Source organism: Gracilinanus agilis, chromosome 5 (assembly GCF_016433145.1).
Source record: "Gracilinanus agilis isolate LMUSP501 chromosome 5, AgileGrace, whole genome shotgun sequence".
Classification (NCBI taxonomy): Eukaryota; Metazoa; Chordata; class Mammalia; order Didelphimorphia; family Didelphidae; genus Gracilinanus; species Gracilinanus agilis.
The window spans coordinates 17,297,552-17,322,150 of record NC_058134.1 but is presented as its reverse complement, the minus strand read 5'-3'; the positions used below and the strand labels follow the sequence as shown (position 1 = coordinate 17,322,150).

General features: G+C 45.2%; 1 protein-coding gene across 2 annotated transcripts in view; it reads left to right on the top strand.

Annotated features, from left to right (window-relative positions):
* The window catches only part of SKAP2 (src kinase associated phosphoprotein 2), a 147,846-nt gene that overhangs the window by 110,018 nt on the left and 13,229 nt on the right, over positions 1–24,599 (top strand). The window contains exons 10-11 of one of the 2 annotated variants that reach the window (XM_044679838.1): positions 18,926–19,000; positions 24,117–24,226. In XM_044679838.1, the coding sequence (XP_044535773.1) occupies positions 18,926–19,000; positions 24,117–24,226 (185 nt within the window). Of the gene's footprint in view, positions 1–18,925; positions 19,001–24,113; positions 24,227–24,599 lie in introns of both variants that reach the window. The other variant, XM_044679837.1, reaches the window with a different exon arrangement.

The following is a 24,599-nucleotide window of genomic DNA, read 5'->3' as shown; positions in this document are numbered from 1 at the left end:
ATATGTGCCCTTCTGAAGATGAATTTGACCTGGTTAGCAAAGACGTATGAAAGTATGGAAGAAGCTGGTCTTGGCACCGGTTTCTTATGGTCCATATTAGATAGCAGCGTCCTGGAGAAGAATGCCCGGCCGTGCCCACCTGCATTACCGATGGTGTTTGATAACAGAGGAAGAGCGTCACTCTTAGTGAAAAGGGCATTCCTAGCGAGCTTGCAAGCTGAATTCATTTCTCAAAAAAGGCAGTAGATGTCCCATTCCCACAAAGCCCTTCTAGTAAAGAATTTATTCTAGGACTGATGGACAGATTTTCTTCTTCCTCCTCATCGACATGAAACTTCTTTTCATCCTATTGATCCGTGGACAGCCTCTATGACGCCAACATGATGTGACAGAAGTTGTTTGTTCTTAAGAGAGAGAATCTCATTGCAGCAGGGCTTGTCATCCGCAGAGACAACATCACCCAGAGTAATTTCACTTGTATCATAGCATTTTCACTGCTGACTACATTTTTGACAGCTTGCTTCATGTTAAATATTAACAGTGTTTCTTTTATGCTTGAATGTGTTTCAGTGGGATGGTTTGCATTGGTATGGATTGGACCAAAGCCTCCAGACCATTCCCTGATGGGGGTGGGGGGAGAGAGAGACAGAGACAGAGACAGACAGACAGACAGACAGACAGACAGACACTGACTTATTGGTTAAATAACTGAACCTGAATCTGGTTAGGAAGGCATGGGTATGTAGGCATTGTAGTGTATCTCTGAGAAGTCACAAGATGTTAGCCTGTATATGTTGCTTTAAATCATTTAGTCATGATATTCTTTAAAGCTACACCTTTTTAGAGTCAATATTGTGTTATCAGTTCCAAGACAGAATGAAGGTGAGGGCTAGGCAGAGGGATTAAGTGACTTGCCCAGGGTCACGCAGCTAGAAAGTGTTTGAAACTAGGACTTCTTGTCTCCAGACGTGGCTCTCTATACATTGAGCCACCTTGCTGCCCCTCGTGATGAACTCTTTTTAGACAACCGTCCATATAATAAAGCCTATCACTTGGCATAGTCTTTACAAGGGGTGACTAGGGCTACTGATCTAAAGGGAATGTCCCTGGAAACCAAAGTCAAGGCCTGCATTGTTGGCAGAGTTTTACCTTGGGAAGGAATTCTGGAGTTTAATGGAAAATAATGTGAGTAAAGAGATCAGGGCTTCTATTTCTCACTTTCTTGTACTCCCAAACAATGAAATATGTTCATCTTTTGTGCTTCCCAATTCTGTGAAGAGACTTCATTATGGCGGGAGCTTTTGTCTAATTGCTTTGACATCTGCTCTCAAGAAGGCTCAGTGGGTTTTGTTGGAGAATTTGGGTTTGTTGGTATTTTGTGAATGTGTTGGGGGTGGGGAGGGTGTTTGTTTTTAAATTCTTTTATTCATGAAAAGACCCAGAAGGTCTCTCCTACTGCTGAAGTTTTTGGTGGGTTTTTTTTTTGTTGGTTTTTTTTTTTTTGTCACCGTGTGTCATCAGTGCAATGAGTGCATAATGTCATTTGTTTAAACATTGTTGAAGTCAGTGTAGGCTGCTGAGAGGCATCTGGGAGCCACACTTTTCCTGGGGAAACAAGCCAAGCACTATGTCTGGTTTCCTCTCAGGAAGGTGGACGCTACAAAAATATCTTTCCTCCTTGTGGGTACCTGCCCCAGAAAATTTTTCAAGCTAAGAAAATGGACAGATGATCCACTTGAATCGTGTAGTAGCTGCCTGAATTCTGTGAAACAGAACTTAATTCTCAATTGGTTTTTTAAAAAAATTTAGGGTATGTGAATAAATTGTACAATCTGTGACAGCGAGGTATATTTTCTTTAAACTAGCTTTTAAATAATTAACATCTTTCCCTTGCCCAACCTACCAGGAAAGTTGGCATCTGATTTTACTACTCTCTGTTCTTTAAATAAACGCACTACCATAGGTTAAAACCATCAAACAGCTTATTATCTGTTGAATGTCCCTTTAATTGGCAGAGAATGTCATTAAATTTACATGTTTGATTGCTTTATTTAATTATGTGGAGAGAAGCTCTTAAATAGCATTTTAAATGTCCTTCACCACAGTATCACATTTATTTTTAATCAAAAAATATGGTAAAAGTTTATAAAATATCAAATTATTTCTTTGCTCTTCTCTCTTAAATTGACTGTCTGAACAAGGAGGTTTAATTGTGAGGGAACGAGAAATGCTTTCTCGTATTGAAGAATGGCATAAACTTCCAGTTCTTTTTTTTTTCTAATTTAAACATTTATTAATATTCATTTTTAACCTGTTTACATACTTTATGCCCCTACTTTCCCCTTCACCCCCTGCTCTCCCCCCACCCATGGCCGACGCACATTTCCACTGGTTGTAACATGTGTCCTTGTTCAGGGCCTATTTCCATAAACTTCCAGTTCTGAAACCCGTCCCCACCTCTGGAGTCATAGACCCTAAAAGCTGGCAAGGAGCCCCCTTTCCCAGAACGTTGACTTTATAGTTTGTTGCCACAGGAGTCTGTTGGTTTGAAACCATTCAAACTGAAGTCCTCTTTACTCAGTATATACATATATACATTAAGCTAACTCTCATTCTCTCTCTCTCTCTCTCTCTCTCTCTCTCTCTCTCTCTCTCTCTCTCTCTCTCTGCCTTTGTCTCTGTCTCTTTCCCTCTCCCTCCCTCCCCTCTATTTTTTTCTATAAGAAGAGTTTTTTCCTTTATTTTGTTAACCACCTTTTTCTGGAATTCCTTATCCCTATACCTAAAGCTGAGGAAACTATTATTTTCAAGCCTTTAAGATTTTGTCTTTATATACTTGCAGCATCCAAGAATTATCTTAACATAATATCATAAATATCAACCACTCTCCAAGACTCCTCTCTAGAATCTACTTGTAGAATTTTTTTTTTTCAGTCAAGGCCCTTTCTACTGAATTCTCTAGGAAGATGGTCCATTTTTTTTTCTGTCAGACCATATTAACCCAATTCAATAAACACTTATCAAGACCCTACTTTGTGCCAGGCACCGCACTAACTGCTGGGGAAATGGATAAAGACAAAGAAAGACGGTCACCGCCTCCAAGGTGCTTACACTCTATTGGGGGAAGACAACCCTCAGAAGGAAACAGAAAAGCGATGGGGCTTGGTGTTCCGTGGAGTCCCAATGAAGCCAGACTATTGATAAAGGAGGGAGAATTAGCTGGGCAACTAGCATGTGTTGATGTTTTTCTAACTGTGCAAATGAGAAAAACTTCACCCGCCAGGATTGGGCTTGACAGTCAGCTAAGAGGCAATGGCTGTCCAATATCCTTAGCAGATAAATCTCCGGCTCTCTTCAACGTAATGACTTTTGTTTAATACTTTAAATACCTTTAATTTGCTGGATTTCTCAGGCATGGTAGCTATCAGATCTAGTGTGTGAATACACACTGAAAAAAGAGAGCGAACATTTCTTAAGCACTCACTAGGTACCAGGAAATGGGCAAAGTATTGAAATACAAACATGGGGCCCCTGGGCAGTGGACAGAAAGCATCAGCCAGGAGTCAGGATGTGTTGGGTTCTCATATGGTCTCTCCTAGCTGTATGACTTTGGCCAAGTCACTTAACCCTAGCCCCTGCCACTTTTCTTTCTTAGAATTGATACTACAACAGAAGGTAAGGGTTTGGAAGAAAAAAAAAGAAACCAAAGACACAAATACAAGCAAGTCAAATTATTACCCCTTCCTTCAAGGTTATATCTATATAGAGGGGATGGTAGAGGGGCCAGGAGAGGCCCACTGATTTGGAAGGAGTAGGAGGCAGCCTGGAGGCCTGATTTCTGGCAAGAGAAAGTTAAATACTCACCTGCCAGCCTAGGGGAACAGTTGGAGCCCAAGGATGCCCTAGAGAGGAGGTGAGGTGAAGATGATGGCCAGAGGGAGCAGAGACAGCATCACAGGCAGGGGCCATGTGTAGCTTTTACAAAACTGGACCAGAACAAAAACAGTTTTCCAGAGAACTTGGTTCACGTCTTGACCTCATTACTTTTTTCTACCACATTCAAGCTATGGAAATGGGATATTAGTGAAAGATTTTTGCATTTGGGAACTGCCTTCCAACTCAAATAGAAACATGAGCAGAGAGACTAAGTTTTTCACCTTTGCTGTCCAATACAAAGAAGACTTTTGTTTTACAGAAGCGCTTATCGTTTTTTTTTTAAATATATTTTTTTAAAACCCTTGTACTTCGGTGTATTGTCTCATAGGTGGAAGATTGGTAAGGGTGGGCAATGGGGGTCAAGTGACTTGCCCAGGGTCACCCAGCTGGGAAGTGGCTGAGGCCGGGTTTGAACCCAGGACCTCCCGTCTCTAGGCCTGACTCTCACTCCACTGAGCTACCCAGCTGCCCCCCGCTTATCGTTTTTTAATTTAACTTTTATATTTTTTAGAATCACAGAACTAGCCAAGTTATTTTGTCATCTTAGAACCTTTTTTTTTTTTAAGAATATATATCTAGAAGGTAACATCATGGCTTTAAGTGAGCAACTTTGTTTCTGAGTTGACTATCATGGCAGCTGACAGACCATGGGCCACATTAGTTAGTGAATGAACAGAACAAAAACTACTGATGTTCAACTAACATACCTATGGGGTGGGTATTCCCTGCCATGATACAGACATCAGATGCCATCCATACCTGGCGATTTTGTGCTCCTTTTATCCATAAATTTGCTCCAGAAGTAGAGTGTGGTCTGCCCAGGCTGCTGGCTAACTTCCTCTCTTTTCTCTTCACATCATAAGGTACCCAGTGAAGCATTGCAGGCTGTCCTGTACCATAGGCAGTCCCTCACCCTTGGCCCCTGGTCAGCCCATTCTCTTTCCTGGATACATTTCCATGATCACATCCTTCATTTTTCTTTTTCATAATCCCTCCCTTGTAACATACTGCTGCCTTATGCCCACCATGCCTTTTCCCATTGCTTTTTGGGTGATCCTCCACTTCAGATCTGAGGAGATGAGAGGGCTCTGTAACTCACATAGCTCTTTGACAACCCCAAAAGAATTTTGGTATGAAAATGATAGACCTTTGTTTCAGGGAGAAGTTTGGGGTCACCCAGCTTCGCTATTCTTAAGGCAGTCCAGTCTACATCCTTCCTCATGTCCTCTTCATTGTACATTTATGATGTTTCTTCAATATCTATGTAAAGACTGACCTGTTAGGTACTTATACAGATTAATTAAGATTCAGTGGGGGTGGGTGGGGCAGCTGGGTAGCTCAGTGGATTGAGAGTCAGGGCTTGAGATGGGAGGTCCTAGGTTCAAATCCGGCCTCAGACACTTCCTAGCTGTGTGACCCTGGGCAAGTCACTTGTCCCCCATTGCCCACCCTTACCACTCTTCCACCTAGAAGCCAATACAAAGAAGTTAAGGGTTTAAAAAAAAAAAGATTCAGTGGGGTTTAGAAAGGATGATGTTGAAGTTTTTATTTCATTCATGAAAATAGTCACAGGGTTATGTACGCTGTTGTTGAGTTGGGGTTTTTGTTTGTTTACTTGGTTGGTTAATCTTCAATCCCTGCATGTCAGAAAGCCCAATTAGGGTGCTTCATTGCAATGTGGATTTGGCCCCAAATTCTTCAGTCTTCTATAGCTGCACACAGGCATCTATCAAACTGGCAAAACTTTGCAGAAGATCAGAACATTTTAGTTGGGAGGAGCCTCATTGTTCACCTGGTCTAGCCCATCCCTAAAAAAGAGTTACCTCTTTGAGTGGCCCCAATGAGCAATCCCTTGGCATTTGCTCAAAGGCCACGGAGAAGGAGGAGGAGGAAGAAGCCAGGCAACTCTCTCTATGTTGGATGTCTCTTAACTATGAGGAGGGTTCTCCTGCGCCCAGATCTAACTTCACTTCTTGTCACCTTCCTTGTGTTACTCTTTGTTCTGGTGTGGTCCAAGGACAGTTATCTGAGGAAGAACCCAAGTTAACTATGGTCAGAAAGGTTCTTGGAACCAGTCTGGCTGTAGGTGGCAGAACTTTGGGCAATAGCACTTCTAGAAGACCACTTAGAAGGGCAGTGTAAGAATTAAAATTGATTTTGGTCAAATTAAGAGTTATAAAAAGTTGTAGTTGCCATTTATAATAATTAAATATTAAGTCAAAAGGCTGTTAGTGGCTTTAGTAACTTTATTAAAGCAAGGTAGAGATAGTAAAGAGGGAAATGTCCGAAGGAGATAGGGAATATTGCCTAGCTAAATAAGCTAAGTCTGGATCCGAGCGCCTCCAGATCGCGAGTGCGAATGTGAATGTGAATCTCACCAGCCCACGAGAGTGTCTCCAACCAAGCGTGTCACCAGTGAAAAGAGAGTCTTCAACACACAAAGGTCTCCAACACCCACGAGGCTGAGTCACCAAAGAGAGTGTGTCCCACAAAAGAGAGTCTCACCTAAGAGAGCATCCCACTGAAGACAAAAGAGCCAAAAAGCCAGTGGCTCTGGCCAGGGTCTCCTCTTTCAGCAAGAGTCACCAACATGGAAGCCTCCTCCCTTCAGCCCAAGTCACCAACACTGAATCTCCAATGCGGAATGAATGAGAATGCCCTCAGCTGGCTTTTATAAGCAGTTTCCTCCACATCACTTCCTGTCTGTCTGGTTTTTACTTCCTTTCACTGTGGGCTGGTCTATCACAACTCAGGAAGCATTCATAGTTTCTTAATTTGCCAGGCACTGCCCAGGGAGCAGTGCCTGTGGGATCCACCTCCTGTCCTCTGAGGGTGTGAATTTTTATCAAAAGGATCCTCAAGTTCCTGTCTGATTAAGTTAAAAGGATGGAGCACTCCAACTACTTGATTGATTAATTTAAGATAAACAAAGGGAATTAAAAATTCCCTTTCACAGCAGGCACACTCCCACTGATTGCATCCCATCAGAATATATAAAAATACTTTGGATACTACAAAAATGTGATGTACTTTAATACCAAAAATTAGACAAGCACACAAAGGTGGTCTATAATATCTGGTGTATGGTAGAACTAAATATCATTTGATATCTTTAAAATATAAATCACCAATGAATAAATCAAGAAGCTTTTATGGGGGGCATCTGGGTGGCTCAGTGGATGGAGAGCCAGGCCTAGAGACGGGAAGTCCCAGGTTCAAATCCGGCCTCAGACACTTCCCAGCTGTGTGATCCTGGGCAAGTCACTTGACTCCCATTGCCCACCCTTACCACTCTTCCACCTAAGAGCCAATACACAGAAGTTAAGGATTTAAAAAAAAAAAGAAGCTTTTATGAAGAAGTGCTTAAACAGTTGCTGGAGTCCATGTTCTAATAAGGAGATGACACCTCGGGAGGGATTTAGCTGTAGGTCAGATGGAAAGTCCCCTTGGTTCTTAGGGGAATCAGTAAAGCAGAGAGTCAAGTCTCTTCTGCAAAGTCACTTACATTGATTAAAAAAAACACTTCTCTTTCTTCTACTGATCCATTTGACAGGGCCAAGGATTCTGGTGGCAAGAACTTTATTCACTGGGTCTTCAGCATCTAGGGTTGTAGGGATTGGAGACTCTGGGGCTCTGGGCTGTCTCCACTGGGGTCTAAAGAGAAGGAATGGGGGTGGTTTGACTCACTGGCTCATGGTGCTTCCTGCTCTCCCCCCCAGGGTGCCCTGTTGCTTCAGCTCAGCTGATTCTCCTGCCTCTGGGTGGCTGCTGGTTGGTGGCCCCTTCCTCATGGGGTCCCTCTCATGAATGAAGGCTGGAAGTGGCACTGCTACATGTATCTCCAGCATCAGTATGCTGAAGCTGAAGTCTTTTGTGAAGGAATTTATTTAAAAGAGTGCTAAGTTGTGTTTAATAGAGTGTTAAGTTTGTATTCCAAAGTAATACGACTTCCAAGTCAACAAGAAATGCAGCTAATTCCAGGGCAGAGTCGACCAACTCCTTCTGGTTTGGGTTTGGTCTTGCCACAGCCTTGATCTCTCTTAAACAAGTCAGTCCATCCCTGGCATTCAGTGAGTATCCGTGGTGGCCAGGCTCTCTACTCTGAAGGTTGGGAGACAAAAAGGAGACAGGCCTCTGAGGGCTTAGCTCAAGTACAGAGAGAACCCTGAGCATCTTCTGTAGGTTCTTCTCCCATTATCTCACATACCAGTTTCGATGACAACAAACATTTCTAAAGCTCCATTCCAGGCACTATGAGAAGCACCTTCTACTCACAACAGCCTTAGGAGGTAGGCGCTATTCTTATTTCCATTTTACAGATGGGGAAACTGAGGCAAACTTGTTTACCCAGAGTCACACAGCCAGTAAGTGTCTGAGGCTAGATTTAAATCTCAGATCTTCCTGACTCTAGATCAAGAGCTCTATTCATCGGGCCTCCTAGTTCAAGTCTGGTATTGGCGGCCCTTCATTATGTGGTTCCAACGTGGCTTTCCATTTTCCTCCCTCTCATTCATGCTTTCTCTTTGCCAACCAAACAGGACTACGGTCTTGGAGCTCCTCCCAGACTAGACTGTCTGCTCGCCTGGAGCATTCATTACAGGGAAGCCTGTCTTTTCAGCTGGAGATGCCCCAAGATGTGGAGAGAACATGACATGAAGCCCGTTGTCATGAGGAGAATGTTCTCTTCCCAGAGAGACAGTGCCCTAATTGGAAGCATCCCTTATCAGAGACTTGGTACCAAATAAAGCTTAGTGTGGGCTAATATGCTAAATGAAATATTGAAAGACCAAGTTACATCAACTACAGATCTGTAAAAATAAATAAATAAGATTATTGGTCCCTTTAAACGGACAACACATTTGCTCTACAAGTTTGTTATACAAGGGCAAAGTGGATGCAAACCCATAGAAGCCCCCACCTCGCGAGCAGACATCTGACCTACAGTGACTTCTGTACCAAATCAGCCTTTCATTGGCTATCGTTTGGCTCCTCTTGGACTTTGGGTAAACTTTGTTTGAGAATGAGTCGGGCTGCTCTGAGACTCTTCAACACGTGGCCCAGCGCTACGGAAACTCATTCATTTCTCTCCAAAAATGTCCCAATAGTAAAAAGAAACCACGAGAATCATTCCATGGAAGCTTGAACTGTCCTTTACCAAAATGGCCTCCGGTTCCCCTTGTTCGCTCCCAGGATGCACATCCGCTCGCGTGCTGGTTGGCAAACCTTGGAGTGGGCCCATAAAGACAAAGATGATACGAAAGTCTAAATGAGGCGGTGCTCAAATGGACAGAATGCCTGTAGCAAAAGCTGGGCCTCTGCATTGTGTTCTCACAAGTTTGCCCTGGACAGCGGCGCCGGCTGTACAGAATAATAATCTGTGCAGCTCCGTTGTCTCTTACTAGTGGAGCTTCCCTACAAGTGCAGTGAGACTGCTACGTGGCAAAGTGGGTAGATGGACGGGTCTGGAGGGAGAAAGACCTGAGTCCAAAGTCAGGTTTAGACACCACCTGTTTGACCCTGGGCAAGTCACTTCACTGCTGCCTGCCTCAGTTTCCTCATCTGTAAAATGAGGATAAGAGCTCCTTGTAGGGTTGTTGTGAAGATCAAATGACATAATAATGGTAAAATGCTTAGCATGGTGCCTGGCACAAATATCAACACTAGCTGTTGTTATTATTGGGTCCAGAAAGAAGACTTTCTCTGTCCATGCCAGGGCCGGGGATAAATGCTAAGGTAGGAATTTTGTTTGTATTCCTTAAAAAATGGCATTAATCCTTTCAGGAGTATTCCCAGAACTTGTTGCAGCTTTTCTTATTCTGGTATGGCCATTGCCACTGTAGAAACACATTAGTGAGTGGGGGACAGTTGTATGGGGGACAGAAAAGGGAACTGACACTTGACAGTTTGATTTACATTTCAATGGTTTAAAGGAATACAAAGCTTTTTGGAAACTTGAACAGATGATCTGAGCGATAAGCTTTTTTTTGTTTTGTTTTGTTTTGTTTTTTATATTTTTAAACCCTTAACTTCTGTGTATTAGTTCCTTGGTGGAAGAGTGGTCAGGGTAGGCAATGGGGGTCAAGTGACTTGCCCAGGGTCACACAGCTGGGAAGTGTCTGAGGCCAGATTTGAACCCAGGACCTCCTGTTTCTAGGCCTGACTCTCCATCCACTGAGCTACCCAGCTGCCCCCTCGATAAGCTTTTAAGACAAAGGTCAGCAGTTTGCCCTGTTCACAGTTTTGAGGTGAGGCACAAGACCCACGTCTCCATGAAAAGCCATAAGCCAGAGAGGAGAGTCCAAATAGACAGCAGGAACGAGGGGAGGCATCTTCCCAATGAATTCATAGATGCTTTTGGTGCTCTCCACGCCTCAATCTCCTGGCCAGCGGAATCCTGCTTGATTTCCTCCTTGCATTTGTCTCTGCTGTCCACCTCCTCTTTCCACGATTTCAGTGACGCCGTTCTTTCTTGGTTCACTGCTTGCCTGTGTATTTGCTCCTCTTTGGTCACTTTTGGTGGCACATCAGAAGTCTTCTCACCTTTCTGTCTTCAGGCTCTGTCCTGGGCCCTTTCCATTTTCCTCTCTATGGTCTCTTCCTTACTGATGTCATCACCTCTCATGAGTTCCTTTACCTCGCTACGCAGGTGGTTCCCAAATCTGTAGGTTCCGTCCTCATTTCCCTCCTGAATGACAGCCCTGTACACCACTCACTGAAGGCATCTCCATACGGTCATCCAATTGGTCTCTCACTGCAACATATCCAAAATAGAGCCATCACTCACAGCACCCCCAAACTTGCCCTTCCTTCAGTCTCCCCACTTCATAGCTGTATCGGAAGCTTCCCTCTCTTATCCCTACTTCCAGTCAGTTGCTGAGCCCTGCCACCTTCCCCTCTACATCTCAATCACTAAGCTTTTACTTGGTACCCCAGTGCTGGGGAAATAAAGGCACAAGTTGGAGAATCTCTCTGAAGGGAGACAGTGTCCGTCCGTCTGTAAATGTGCAGCTTAGATGAAGATTCAGGCTTGGTGGGGAAGAGATGACATTTGCAAGTGACCACATCATTGGTTTTATTTTGCCTCTAAGATGCAATTCCATCCTCAGCCTGGCATCCAGTACAGCCTGCCTCAGTTTGAACTTCTGCCTTTTCAGATTTGCTCCTCCCATTCCACTTGCTCCAGCCAAACTTGGCTTTAGTTGATTCCCTGACTTGGTGTTCCATCTTCCATCTCCATGGATTTACATAGGCTCTCAGTCCTCTCCCTTCCTCCTCACCCCACATAATTCCCTTCTCATTTCTTCCTCTTCTTGTGCTTGCCTTGTCTCAAGACTCAGTTCAGGTGCCATCTTGGTAAAGCAAATCTCCCTCAGCCATTAACAATTTCCCTTTTCTTTTATTAGTTCATAATTGCAACGTATCATAGCATCTAAGACTTGCAGAAAACTCAGAGGTCAGCTAGTCTGGCAATTCTCAAAGTGTGGTCTCTGGGAGTCCTCAAGACCCTTTTGAGGCTCTATGAGGCAAAAACTATTTTCATAACAGTACTATTTGCCTCTTAAAATACTTCTCTTTTTCCAATATCATATCTCGGAGTCTGGATTTTTTTTTATAGATTTCAGTCAGAGCAACATATCAAAACAGACTGAAGGCAGAAACAGATAAGAATCCAGCTGCCTTCGATTAAGCAAAGCATTTAAGAGATGTGCAAAAATATATTAAAACAATGCCACTCTTTTCACTAAATGTTTTTGTTTTGTAAATATATTTTATAAAAATGTTAATAACGTTAAGATGTTACAGGGCTATCATTATTAGATGAATTAACAAATATTTTTAAATTTCATCAGTTTTAATTTCTAATATGGTAAATATTGATAACCCACATGAACAAAAACTCTTTGGGATCCTTGATCTTTTTTAAGACTATAAAGCGGGGGCAGCTGAGTAGCTCAGTGGGTTGAGAGTCAGGCCTAGAGACAGGAGGTCCTGGGTTCAAATCCGGCCTCAGACACTTCCCAGGTGTGTGACCCTGGGCAAGTCACTTGACCCCCATTGCCTACCCTTACCACTCTTCCACCTAGGAGCCAATACACAGAAGTTAAAGGTTTAAAATTTAAAAAAAAAAAAAAAGACTATAAAGGGAGGTCAAAAAGTTCAAGAACCGCTGCTCTAGACCCAACCCTTCATTTTGTTGTTGATCAGTGATTTCTGACCCTCTGTGACCCCATTTTGAGATTTTCTTAGCAAAGATCCTGGAGTAGTTTGCCATTTTCTTCCCCCGCACATTTTACAGATGAGAAAATTGAGGCAAACAAGGTTAAGTGACTCACCCAAGTTTTTGAATACTTGAAGCCAGATTTAAACACATCCGAAGATGAGTCTTGTTAACCTCAGGCCCAGCTCTATCTAGTACTCCGTTTAGCGCCTTCATTTTGAGGTTCAGAGAAGGTCAAGGACTCATCCAAGGTCACTTGGGTGGCAGGTGGTTGGAGGGAGTGGGATGGAGGAAAGATCTTAAAGTTTGGGCCTCCAACTTTTTCTTTGTTTTCTATAAGCATTTGTGATATTGATGTTAATTGGCCATTTTTGCATTTAATATAATTTATGCATAAATTGTGAACCTCAGAATTATGGAAATTAAAAAAAATTTACCCTTTGATTTGAAAAGTTATTACATTTTAATATTAAAACTACAAGTAAGAGAGGAACTAAGTTACAAATCAGATCATGTGATTTAGGAACAATTGTAGATTATTGCTCATTCTCCATTCTCTGTTGATTTCCTTTGGGTGGCTTAAATTAACTAAGAAATATTTGTACAGCAGGTAATGAGTTTTGTTTTTTTTTAACCCTTAACTTCTGTGTATTGGCTCCTCGGTGGAAGAGTGGTAAGGGTGGGCAATGGGGGGGTCAAGTGACTTGTCCAGGGTCACACAGCTGGGAAGTGTCTGAGTCTGGATTTGAACCCAGGACCACCTGGCTCTCAATCCACTGAGCCACCCAGCTGCCCCCGACGGCAGGTAATGTTGAACTCAGGATCCATGTAACAATGGTATCTCTTCTGAATAGCTGAAAGTACCTCATAGACCCATTTTAAATTTCTGTTACATAGTTTCTTCATTCTTCCTCCTTTGTGGAAATTAAATCAAGAACTAGTGAAGTTTCAGGTTTTTTGAGATCACAATAATTTTAATGAATCTTCCAATTTGCGTGTCTTCTAGAGTATTATTTGGCTTCTAGAAAAATCTGACTAAAGGGTATATAGAATCTTTCAGAAGATCTTTATTTGAAAAGTATTTCTTTAAAAAAAGGCAGCTGATAGTGAGTGCTTGAGCCAGTCCACATTTGTGTCTACTTCACTGTCACTGTTGTTGGGTAGACAGAAAGAAGTTTTAATCGTCAAGTATAAATTTCAGGTCAGAACCACCATATTGGTTCTGTGGTTTATGACTTCCTGTGGCTTTTTACATCTTAGAATCCATCCAAGTCATTTTCTAAAGATGTTTTACTGGGGATAGAAATTGCACTATAAGGAGGGTTTTCCCACCTCTTTTCCTGCACCTCCTGGGGGGGGGGAGGGGAAGTGTAATCACTTTCAAGAAATGACAAAATCAATCCTAGGACCTGATCCAAGCATCTTGAAGTCTTCTCTTGTGCCAATAAATTGTCTTTAGCTTTTTAAAGCTATGTCAGCTAAAAGTTTCATTTGCTTATCACTGTCCTTTTTAGTTATTTAATTTATCCTAAAAATAACATTTGTAAAATAGAAATAGCCATTTTGTGAAAACTGCATAGCTGGGCAGATTTATTCTTCTTATTAGGGTAATAATCCATCTGTTACTGAGCTGGATCAATTTGTAAATTAAATTGATAAATCCGGGAGGGGTAAAGGCCTTGGTTTTTCTCCAAAGTAAGCATTTCCTTCACTTTTGGAGTTTGCCACATTTGAGCAAACTCGAGACATCTTAAAGAAGACCACCTAGTTGAGTGACTATCAGACAGCTCTTTGATCATTCAGGAAGGGAGTGTGAGAGATCCTTTTCTGCCTTCAGCAAAGGATTGGTGTTAGCGGTTGGCCGTGACATTTCTCGTCATTATCTGAATGTGGTGATAGGGGTTTCGGGTATTTTAAAATGATAATATGAGTACTTTTGTAGGGGGCAGGGTTCCGCCGAAGCCTCTAACCTTTCAACGTGATCAGGAAATTTCAGAACCTCGAAAATTAGTATGCAAGCAAACATGCAATTCTGCTTGAATAATCTTTTAAAATTAGTTCACTGCAGTATTTTTTTTTATCTTGACTGATCAAAACATCTCCTGATGATTCTTCTAACAATATGTGATTGGAATAATAACTTCCCGTGCTGAAGAGCCTTACGCCGCAGCGGAGAGGCATGTAAATACAAGCTGCCTATGTGCAAGAAGCTTCCAGATTTGCAATAGGATTGCTATGGAAACCACCTAATGAAAACCTTCTCACCATCTGTGTGCATTGATGGATTTTGCTGCATAGCTGAGCTGTTTTTGTTTACTGTTATTAAAATGTTGAATAGAATAGATTAACCCACAAACAGTGACTATCTGAGGTATTAATTAATACTGTATAATGGTAACATGGCAAATAAAATATTGATGAACAGTAAACCAAAGAGAACAACTGTATACACAGCAAGGGGGGGGCTGTTCCCCCGATTTGGGGAAGCGGTCCGGAGCCATTCTTTTCTGAAGATTGGCATCTTTAGTGTGCGAATACAGAAGATGAGAAATCTTCCCAGTGTCACCCCCTAAGTTTCACTTCCCCAGGATCCCAAAATACACCTGCGACATCAAAGAGTGGACCCGAAGTCTGCAAATCCAGATCTGATCTCTTGCTTTTAGCTTTGCAAGCCTGGCATAAGATGATCTCTCTTTGGATATTACTGAGGACCATTTATATACATACGCACACGAGTCCGATAAAGGTTTTTCCCGAGATCGGTATTGGTTTTATAGGGGGAAAGGCTACCAGAAGAGGCTGCCAGTAAAAGTCCTCCTTAGACGTGTGTGGAACAGCTCCCAGGGAGCTCCCGGCGCTTTAAAAAGAATCTGGACATTTTCGTGCCGATTTTAATAAAATGTGCTTTTCTAGAGAACAAAGAATCATAACTATTGAAGTGGGAGGGGGTTCACACGTACAATATACTCTTGATAAATGTTAAATTATCAAAATAAGCACAGAATCACTCTCACTAATGCCATTTAAATTGTGTGGCTCAGAGACTCATGATAAGGAATAAGGCTCCTGTTAACATTCAGGACTTTTTTTTCCTTGGGCGGATCTGGATTTCGTAGTGTCTCTTCAAGTGTGAGAAGCAGTGTCTGCAGTTAGCTATTTGCTTCCACAATAACTTCTGAACCACAAAGCATCGGACCACTTCTCCACTGTTGAATTTCTGATCAAAATACACATGAAAACTCATAGAGAAAGAAAGAGAATGTAGGGAAGGAAGAAAGCTTTCTCTGCTTTAAAAGAAAAAGTCTTAGAAACACTCCACACTTGTAGCATCTGACCCCCGAGGTCAATCATAATGACAATCTCGTGTATGGCAATGAGAATAATAACAATAATAATAATAATAATAATAACAACAACAACTGATTTATGACGTGCTCTGGTTTGCAGAGTGCTTCCCAAAACTGGTCTCATCTTATCCCAAAACAGCCCTGGGAGGAAGGAGCTGCCTGCTGGGACACAAGTGAATTCTTGTTCCCGCTTCTGCTTGATTTCTCCCAAATTTTCCTTTTTGTGGTTGTTATTATGGGCTTGTTTGCTTTCAGGCTCTTCTAGAACCACCCTGAAAACCAGGGACCTGAGCTTTGCCGCCACGTGAGCCTGGCTTTGAGTCTCTTCCTTCCTCGTTGTTACCTTCTTGGTCTGGGTTAATATTATATACATTAACCAACAGTGCCTAGAACATAGTAGGAGTCTTATAAATGGTTGTTCACTGACTGACTAAATAGCACCACAAAGACCAATGATAGTACCAAATTTAACAATAAAGAAATCTCTTTTCTGCCTTCCTTCTAGTACATCTTTGATACAGGGCAGAGGATGAGCTCTGAGACAGGGAGAGGCAAGCCATCTCTGTTTTGATGAATTTAATTAATTCCTATATAGGCTGTGACCCCAAAAGATGTGCTCTAGCATAAAAAAAACAACAACAGTTCATTGGGGCCCTTCCTATCTCCTTTGTGTGGCATATATTCAGAGGATTCAGACTTTTCATTTCTCAAAGTTCACCACATATGGAATATAGTTGATCCCATTTTTATAACTTATAAGCTAATAGAACAATCATTTTGTCCTTTAATCCCAACTTTTCCTTTTTAAAAATAAAAAGTACATCCATGTAGGCCAGATATGGCTCTTTCTGCAGGAGCCATAAAGTCCTTTTTTTTTTTCAGGCACTGTGAGCACTGGACGGCTCTCACGAAATTACATTTTAAAAAATGTGGCGTTTATGGCTCTCACGGCCAAAAAGGTTGCCGACCCCTGATGTAGATTCATCTTCAATATTCCTTTAAACATGAATTCATATATGAATGAAAAGGTTTTTATTACAACCTTAGAGACAAATACAATAGCAAAGGGAGTCCCTGCCCCAGACAACTTATCTTCAATGAAGGGAGGCAGCCCGGATGGTTTCCCTACCTGGTGGTCAGAGAGGGCACTTTGGGTCTGAAAATTATGGGGATAAAGAGTGAGAGGGGTCGTGGCCTAGTAAACTGTACAGTGACAGATTTTATTTCATTCTGGTTCCTGAACTGGAAGGGGAGAGGGACTCATGGGAGTCTATTGTGCAAGACAGAGTAGGAATTGAGGTGAAATATGGTGGTCGCAACTTTCCTGAAAGAATAGGCCAAGAGAAACAGTTGCCAGTCAGGGCAGCGGGGTTCAAGGTAGGAAGGCAGGGTAAAAAGCTCCAGGGAGCATCTCTGGGGTGGGCAAGGAGGCCACCATCCATGCCCCTTGGTTTCATTAAGCATTTTCAGAAATTGGGAGAAAAACTTCATGAGCATCCTAGCCTATGCAAATAAGCATTTCAACGACAAAGATTTTACTGTTATATTGGCAGTTCTAGTTTAAATATTAGAAGACAGCTCCTCCCATGCTTTGTTGGAGAAACCAAATCAAACATGTTGCTCTACTCTAGTCACCCCTGTTGGAGGCCCCTTTGATGGATGAAGAAACCCAGAGACTTAGGTTAAATGACTTGCCCAAGGTCATTCCAGTAGTCTCCATCAAAGGTAGGATGAGAACTCAAGACTTCCCTAACCACAGGTCCAGGGCCCTTTCAATCTGATTGCTCTGTTCCTCTCTTCATATTTCTCTTATGAAACCGTAGATTTCTTTTTTTTTTTTTAAACCCTTAACTTCTGTGTATTGGCTCCTAGGTGGAAGAGTGGGCAATGGGGATCAAGTGACTTGCCCAGGGTCACACAGCTGGGAAGCGTCTGAGGCAGGATTTGAACCCAGGACCTCCTGTCTCTAGGCCTGACTCTCAATCCACTGAGCTACCCAGCGGCCCCGAAACCATAGATTTCTCCCCTGAACTATTACCAAGTTATTCCTTCCTTTTTTCCTCTTATTAGAGTCTGAAGTCCCTGAAATCAGGGCTCTCTCACTTGGGCATCCCTCTCACATGGCACAGGTCACTCAGCACTCTTGGCATCGATGAGCGATGAGGGAGTGCCCAGGAGCTGCCCCCTGGATGTGGGCTGTCTGGCTTTTGGGCCCCAAGTGCGCCTTCCTTCACGGCTTCCCTGGCCGCCGGGTCGCCGATCCTTGCGGCGGAGAAACGTTCGCGTTTCAGAGTTCAGAGAATATCTACTAATGTGCGTTTGTTCTGGGCTTTCCCGTTCACACACACTCTGCTGATTTCTCCCCCCAAAATGGAAATGGGCCTTTAAATAGGGGGAAAGTTAAAATGCAATGAACCTAATGTGTCTTTGATGTAACAGGGTGATCGAATCAGGTGTTCTATTCATTCTCTGTTTAAAATTATGCCTATTTGATCCCATTATAGTCATTCAAACTTAATAACTGGGGGAAGGAATGTGAAGGCAGAGGGAGGGAGGCAGCCCAGGGAAGGCTCTCGGAGCCAGCTGGGTTCGGAGATTCTAATTGGAGGGAGCTTATGTTATAGAGGTGGAATAAATATAATGAGGCTTATGTAATTGAGTCATTAAGCACATAAGGGTGCTTTTTCTTATAGAATATTCACTATGGCTTATTATAATCATTTGGGTTAATACGTCCCCCATTTGCACATCACTTAGCGGCCAGCTCCTGGAGGCACGGCGCAGCCACGACCCCGGCGGTTCCCCAAGACCGACGCCCCGGTCTAGAGCCAGGCCGGTCCTTGTTGGTTTAGATGACCTTGGCTCAGGCTCTCGCCGAGGGCCACTCTTGTGGTCTTCGTGCCGTCACGGTGGGAGGGGCAGCGACGTGTCACCCCAAGACGGGGAAACCCGGAGCCAAAGGCCCCCCTCTGGGCACGTCCCACAAACTCATCTCTAAAGGGGGGTGATGATAAGAGAGCCGCGGCGACTGCCCCCATTACTTGTGAAACGCCCAGGCCACCCCTTCTTTAGGGGAGACTCTGCCAAATGGGGTGCTTTCTGTCATAACGGCGTACGGAAGAGGAGAGCAGATCCCCCAAAGACCCAGCCCGAGGCCTTGCACAGGGGAGGTAGGGATGCCCGGCTCCCCCGGAATCCAAATCCAGGGCTCGGCCTTCTTTGATCGTAGAAGAAATGGCGGAGCCGGCCCTGTGTGCGAGTCGTCACGTTCTTGGGAAGCCTGGGAAGGCTCAGAAGGGAGGCTCTCTGAGGAGAAACAGGGCCTGGGGGTGTGGGAGCTGGTAGGGGGCTCCAGGGAGGGGCTCGGGGCTGGACGGCCCGTCACTAAAGGCTCCAACGCCCCGTTTATTGTGTGTGTTTGCAGAAGACGAAGACGAGGCTGCTTTCAAGAAAAGCGAGGAGCCCAAGCGGACGGGCCAGGACGCCGCTCAGACTCCAGGTAACGGATGGGGCGGCCAGCTGCTGCTTACGGGGTCCTTCTTCTGGGGGAGTCTGGTTCCTTCTCACTGCTGGAAGAGGAGATCGATCTGCCCCCCACAATCCCCCGCTGCCTCCTCTGGCCCGGGTGTCTCGAGGAAGCCACGGGGCTGCTTAGGCCCACTTAGGATGCATGAAAACCGCTTGAGAAGGATTTATAAAGTAAGCCAATTTATACAAGGTATTCCTTCCTGAATTACTCTGTAATGACTCAATTAGCTTTCATTTCTGCACAAAGGAGATTTAGTTGCATAAATTAGCTTATCATCATTGAGGAAGTGTCAGAGCTAAAGGACAGTTTATAGATACAACATGCAGTCGCTGTCAAAGCTATAAGAATGTAATATAGACATCTGTGTATACTTTGTGCTTGAGCAGAACAGACTTCTGCCATTCAGGGAGGAGCGGCGACAACAAGTTGCCCAGGGGACCGGCGATGTAGACGTCTCTGAAAAGGTCAGCTTGACACGGCTCTGACGATCGACCCGCGCCTCTGTCTTCTTTGATAAAAATCAGATAAACCTAAGGCCGCTAATTGATCTGCAGCCCGTTTAAATGTTGGCCATGCATATCTTCATTGCATATGATTAGCCCCGGACAGAAGGAACCGGGTCGGAAATGCCAGCATCCAGTGACAGCGGCAGAGACGAGGGCCGGGGGCACGGGGGTACGGGGGGCTTGGGGGGCCGGGGCCGTCTCCTTATCGGCTTCCACTTGGTGCAGTGCCTGGTGGCCCCAGGGCAGCCTGGGCAGCCCGGCCTGGCCGGAGGCCCTTTTGGTCCGAGCCGGGGAGCAGGTCCCCTCTATGGCCCAGGGAGGGGGAGACCCCCGAGCCGACTGGCCCTGCACCTGGGGAAGGGGAGAGCGGCTTCTTATCAGGGCCCCCCACCTCTCCCGGCCCCCGGTCTGCGGTGACCAGCTTGGCCCCGTGAGGAGCCGTAGCCGGGTCACCTTCCCCCATCCGGGGCCTCATCCATCACTCTCCTGGGCTGTCAGGCAGAGCCAAGGCGTGTGTGTTCAGGAAGTTGCTTTCCAGAGCTCTTCCTAGTGGGCCGTGCCCAGAGGAAGCACAGGCCTGTTTTCCGGACCAACACAGGAAGGCAGGACCGGCCTGCTCTTCAGGGTTCGGGTTTGCTTTTCTCGGAAAGGAAGCGAGGACGAAGGCATCCGCTGGCCGCCCCCTAAGCCTGCAGCCACGCGGCCCTCGCTGCCGGGCCCCAGGGCTCCCCCTGTCCGGAGCACTGGGGTCTGCTGGTCAGCCCGCTTCCAGATGGGGGAGGGGGGTGCACGCAGGACAGTTGCCACGTTCTGGCCCAGGAAGCTTTATTGCTCAGACTCTCTGCCGTAGCTAGCATGCTGTGGGCCTCTCCCACAGTAATTATCAGTAATTCAGACTGATCCAGAATTCATGAATTTAGACTCCCAGAACAATTCTGGGACCCCCCTGCTCCTCAGGACTTTATTTTTTTATTTTTCTAACCCTTCACTTCTGCCTTAGAATCAATACATAATGTTCATTCTAAGGAAAAGTAAGGGCTGGGCAAGAAGAACTAAGGGACTTGGCGGGGTCGGACAGTTAGTAAGTGTCAGAGGCCAGATCTGAACCCAGAACCAAGATCCCTAGGCCTGGCTCTCTATCCACTGAGCCACTGGGCTGCCCATATCCTGGACTTTTTATTTTTATTTATTTGTTTGTCTGTGTTTATAAAACTCTGAATCCACACTATGTATTGGCTCCAAAGCAGAAGAGCAGTAAGAGCTAGGCAGTGGGGGTTAAGGGACTTGCCCAGGGTCACACAGCTAGGAAGTGTCCCTTTGAACCCAGCACCTCCCATCTCTAGGCCTGGCTCTCCATCCACTGAGCCACCCAACTGCTCCCTATCCTTTTCAAAGGGAGAGAGGCGAAGGACAGCAATCAAGAACATGTTCGCCTCCGTTTCTTTTACTTCCCTTTATTCTTTCAAGTATAAAATGTGATCATTTTGGAAATATGGTCATATGTGGAACCAGCCAGAAGGAGGTGCTAACCTGCGCCCAGGAGGAAAAGCTCCGAGGACACAAAATTTGTCTGATGTCCACACCAGGCAGGGATGGCTCCCAGAGGCCGTGCTCCATCCATCTCCTCATGTTTTTTGAGCTCAGTGAGCAATGCCAGCTCCTCCCTGGAAGGGTCCATTCCTGAGAAATATCCCTTCTGATGCTGGGCCTACCTTAATGCAATGTAGGTGGGGGCCACATTTTTTTCTTTAGTAATCAGAGACGCATGTGGTCCCCGGGAACTGGAGAGATCCTTTCTGTCCCCATCGAGCCCTTGGCAACTGCTGCCCAGGGAGACGGAGGGCATCATGGCTAGACTTCCCCCGGCACCTTCTCTTGAGCATCAGCATCCTGGTGCCTGGCACAAACACGGAAAACTCTTGTATGATCATTTTTGTACAGCTTATATTTGTGTTTCCATAGACTTGCCACCAGCCCTGGTGTCCCATATGGGACCAGAAGACGTAGTTTAGAGGGGAAGAAGAGCCACAGAGCAAGGGAAAGCCCAGGCTAAATCAGCTTTTCCAGCAGGGCCAGTTCTCCAGCTTGGCTGCCTGTGACTGTACTGAGATTTAAAGAAATGCTTAGGAGAGAGACAGAGACAGAGAGAGACACAGAGAGATAGAGACACAGAGAGACATACACAGAGACAGACAGAGACAGAAAGAGCAAGAGGAGAGACGGAAAAGAAGGGAGAGCTAGAAAGAAACAGAGAAAGCAAGAGAGACAGAGGAAAGGAGAGAGAATTAGAGAGAGAGAGAGAGAGAGAGAGAGAGAGAGAGAGAGAGAGAGAGAGAGAGACAGCCAGAGAGATAGGAAAGAGAGAAACAGAGACAAAGAGATGGGGAGAGAAACAGAGAGAGAATGAGAGAGGGAAGGAGGCCAGCATCTTGCACACGGTAGGAGTCTCTCTTCCCCCCTGATGTGCTCATGTGACTCCCATTAGTCTTAATGGGAGTTTCACCAAGCGCATCCATGGGGAAAGAGACCCCAACGGGATAAGGATAATGTGTTAGGAGTCGCCAATGTACTTTTCTTTTGAAGCCCCTTCCCCTCCTTTTTGCAGCTCTCTTTGGGGGAACGGGGAAGCGACTTAGAGTTGTGAGTGTGAAAGGAAGACCCCTGGGAAGCCAGTGGCTGGCCCAGCCAGAAAAGAGCCTGCCACCTGGTTTCCCACCCCAGTTAGGGCCTTCAGTGTTCTTGGCCTACAGCATGGAGGATGGAGGGGCCAGTGGGACTCTGTTCGTTGTCAGCTAATGGGGGGCTCGAGGGGGAAAAGGAGACATAAAATGGAGCCTCCTCTCTTGGCTTCTGGACCTTGACTTCTCCACTAGCCCTGACAACGGCCCCAACCCGAAAGTCATTTATTAGCTGATTGGATGTTCCCAGTCACTGTTTGTCCACATAAATATTTCTTGAAGAAATCAACCACTGTGTTGTTAAGTCATTTTTTAAAAAAATCAACCATGTCCTGGAGCGCCGATGCGACCAGCCCGAGTGCCCTCTAGTGTTCTTCTGCCTGAGGTGCGGGTCAGACTGGGAGGAAAGAAAAGGGGTCCTAAAGGGGTCCTGAAGGTGAGTGGGGCCGTCTTGTTGGGCCTCTCTCGGGTCCCCACCTTTCTGCCGCCGCTGCGGCCTGCGCCAAATGCTCAGAATGTTCATGATGGCAGGCCCAGAGTATTTTACCTTTTTTTCTTCTTGAGAAAGTAAGAACAAGAAACTTGTGGTGAAAGAGCCTGGTGGCTCTGCTTTTTCAGGATGACGAGGGAGTAACCCTGTTCCCCAGTTCCCCCCTTTCCAGGTTCTCATTCTGGTTTGGGGCAGGGAAGGAGGTTTCATGAATTCCGGATGCTTTTTGCCCCTTGTTAGAACATCACACAGGCGGCTGGCATGGAGAGCCCCCTAATGACATGCTAATGCCCAGTCGATGCCGGGCTGCAGACCGCCTGCTGTTCAGAGCAATTTAACACCACTCAGGTGACCATCCTGGTCCGGCCTCTGGCCGCTCTTTATCCTCTCACCACTAAAAGATGACGTGCCGGCCGGGGCTGGCACTTGTCAGCACACAGAGGTGCCGTCTGGCTCCTGGGTCTGTGGGCATCGCATCGGGATGACTTACATTCTTTGTGAGTTAACTCATCCAAACTCAATTATCACAGAATTAAAAACAGGAAGCCATTTCCAGCCCCGCAGACGCAGGCCCCCGTGGCATCCTGCTCCGTCCTGTGGGTTCCAGAGATGTGCGCGGCATCGTGAGCGTCTGACAAAGCATTTATTATTCTGTTATTGTGGTATTACAGAGCAAAGAGTGCTAAATAATCAATCAGTTAATGGTGTGTATGGCAGTTTGAACACATCCCATTCATTGTGCTTATGCCACGAGAAGGATGAGTTTCTGACGCCAGGCTGGGTTGCGTGTTTATTCCGAGTTTAACCTCCTAAACTGGCGCAGACCAAGATGGAGGTCACAGAGGGGCCTCCCCACGGCCGCTCTCTAAGCCGCTTTGGTAGTCGGCGAGTGCGATGGGAAGCGAGGCATCCGGGGGGTTGGGGAGAGCGTTCCCGGGGCCTCCTGGAAGAGGCCCCCTCGTACGCCTCCTGGAAGAGGCCCCCTCGTACGCCTCCGCTGGGCTCCTTTTCTGTACTGTGTCCCCAGTCTTGGGAGACGGGCATCCCACAAGGGATCATTCGTCCCCTCTTGAAGACGCCCCTCTTCTGAGTCAGAAGCCAGCCGACCCGGCTCGTTTCAGAAAGCATCATGGACAGGAGTTTGGGGGGCTGGTTTCATGAGAATCCGCTTTGGCTTTGTGGTTTAGATAGAAATGAAAAACAAATCAAATGTAATCAAGATGCTGAAAAGTGTCACTTCTGTGATGTGACACGAGCAGAATTCTTCCATGTCCCATCTGGATGGGGTCGAGATTCTTGTCCTGTTAAAAATAGGAGGGCATTTCCAGCCTTAATTGCTAATTGGTTGGTAAAAATGAGGTCCTGTTCCAGGAGACAGAGGACTCATGTTTCTTTCTCCTTCTTTCCAGCAGATAAAAGCACGGATTTTGCTAATTTTTACCAAGGTCTGTGGGACTGCACAGGGAACGTTCCTGATGAGCTGTCATTTAAACGGGGTGACGTGATCTACATCCTCAGCAAGGTAGGGGACGCCAAGGGATGGCTGTAAGGGAGAAAATTCGGCTCTCGATGTTTGGCTATAAAGAATGGGGAAAAAATATACCCACCGGCATTCTCTGAGGTTCTTGTTAACAATTAGAAGTTCACAATAATTAATTATTTTGTCAAGTGAAATATAATCAAATTTTAAACACAATCAGATAACAGGATTCAACTTAAAAGTGTGTTTACCCATCGCTCTGGATCTTGGCGAACATCCATTAACTGAATTATGCAGAAACAATGTACTTAGGTGAAAGTTAGTATTGTAAAGCTTTGTTATTTATGATGTTTTTACTTCTCCTTCCTCTTTATTCTTCTCTGTATATTCTGATCTGCTACGCCATTCACTCCTG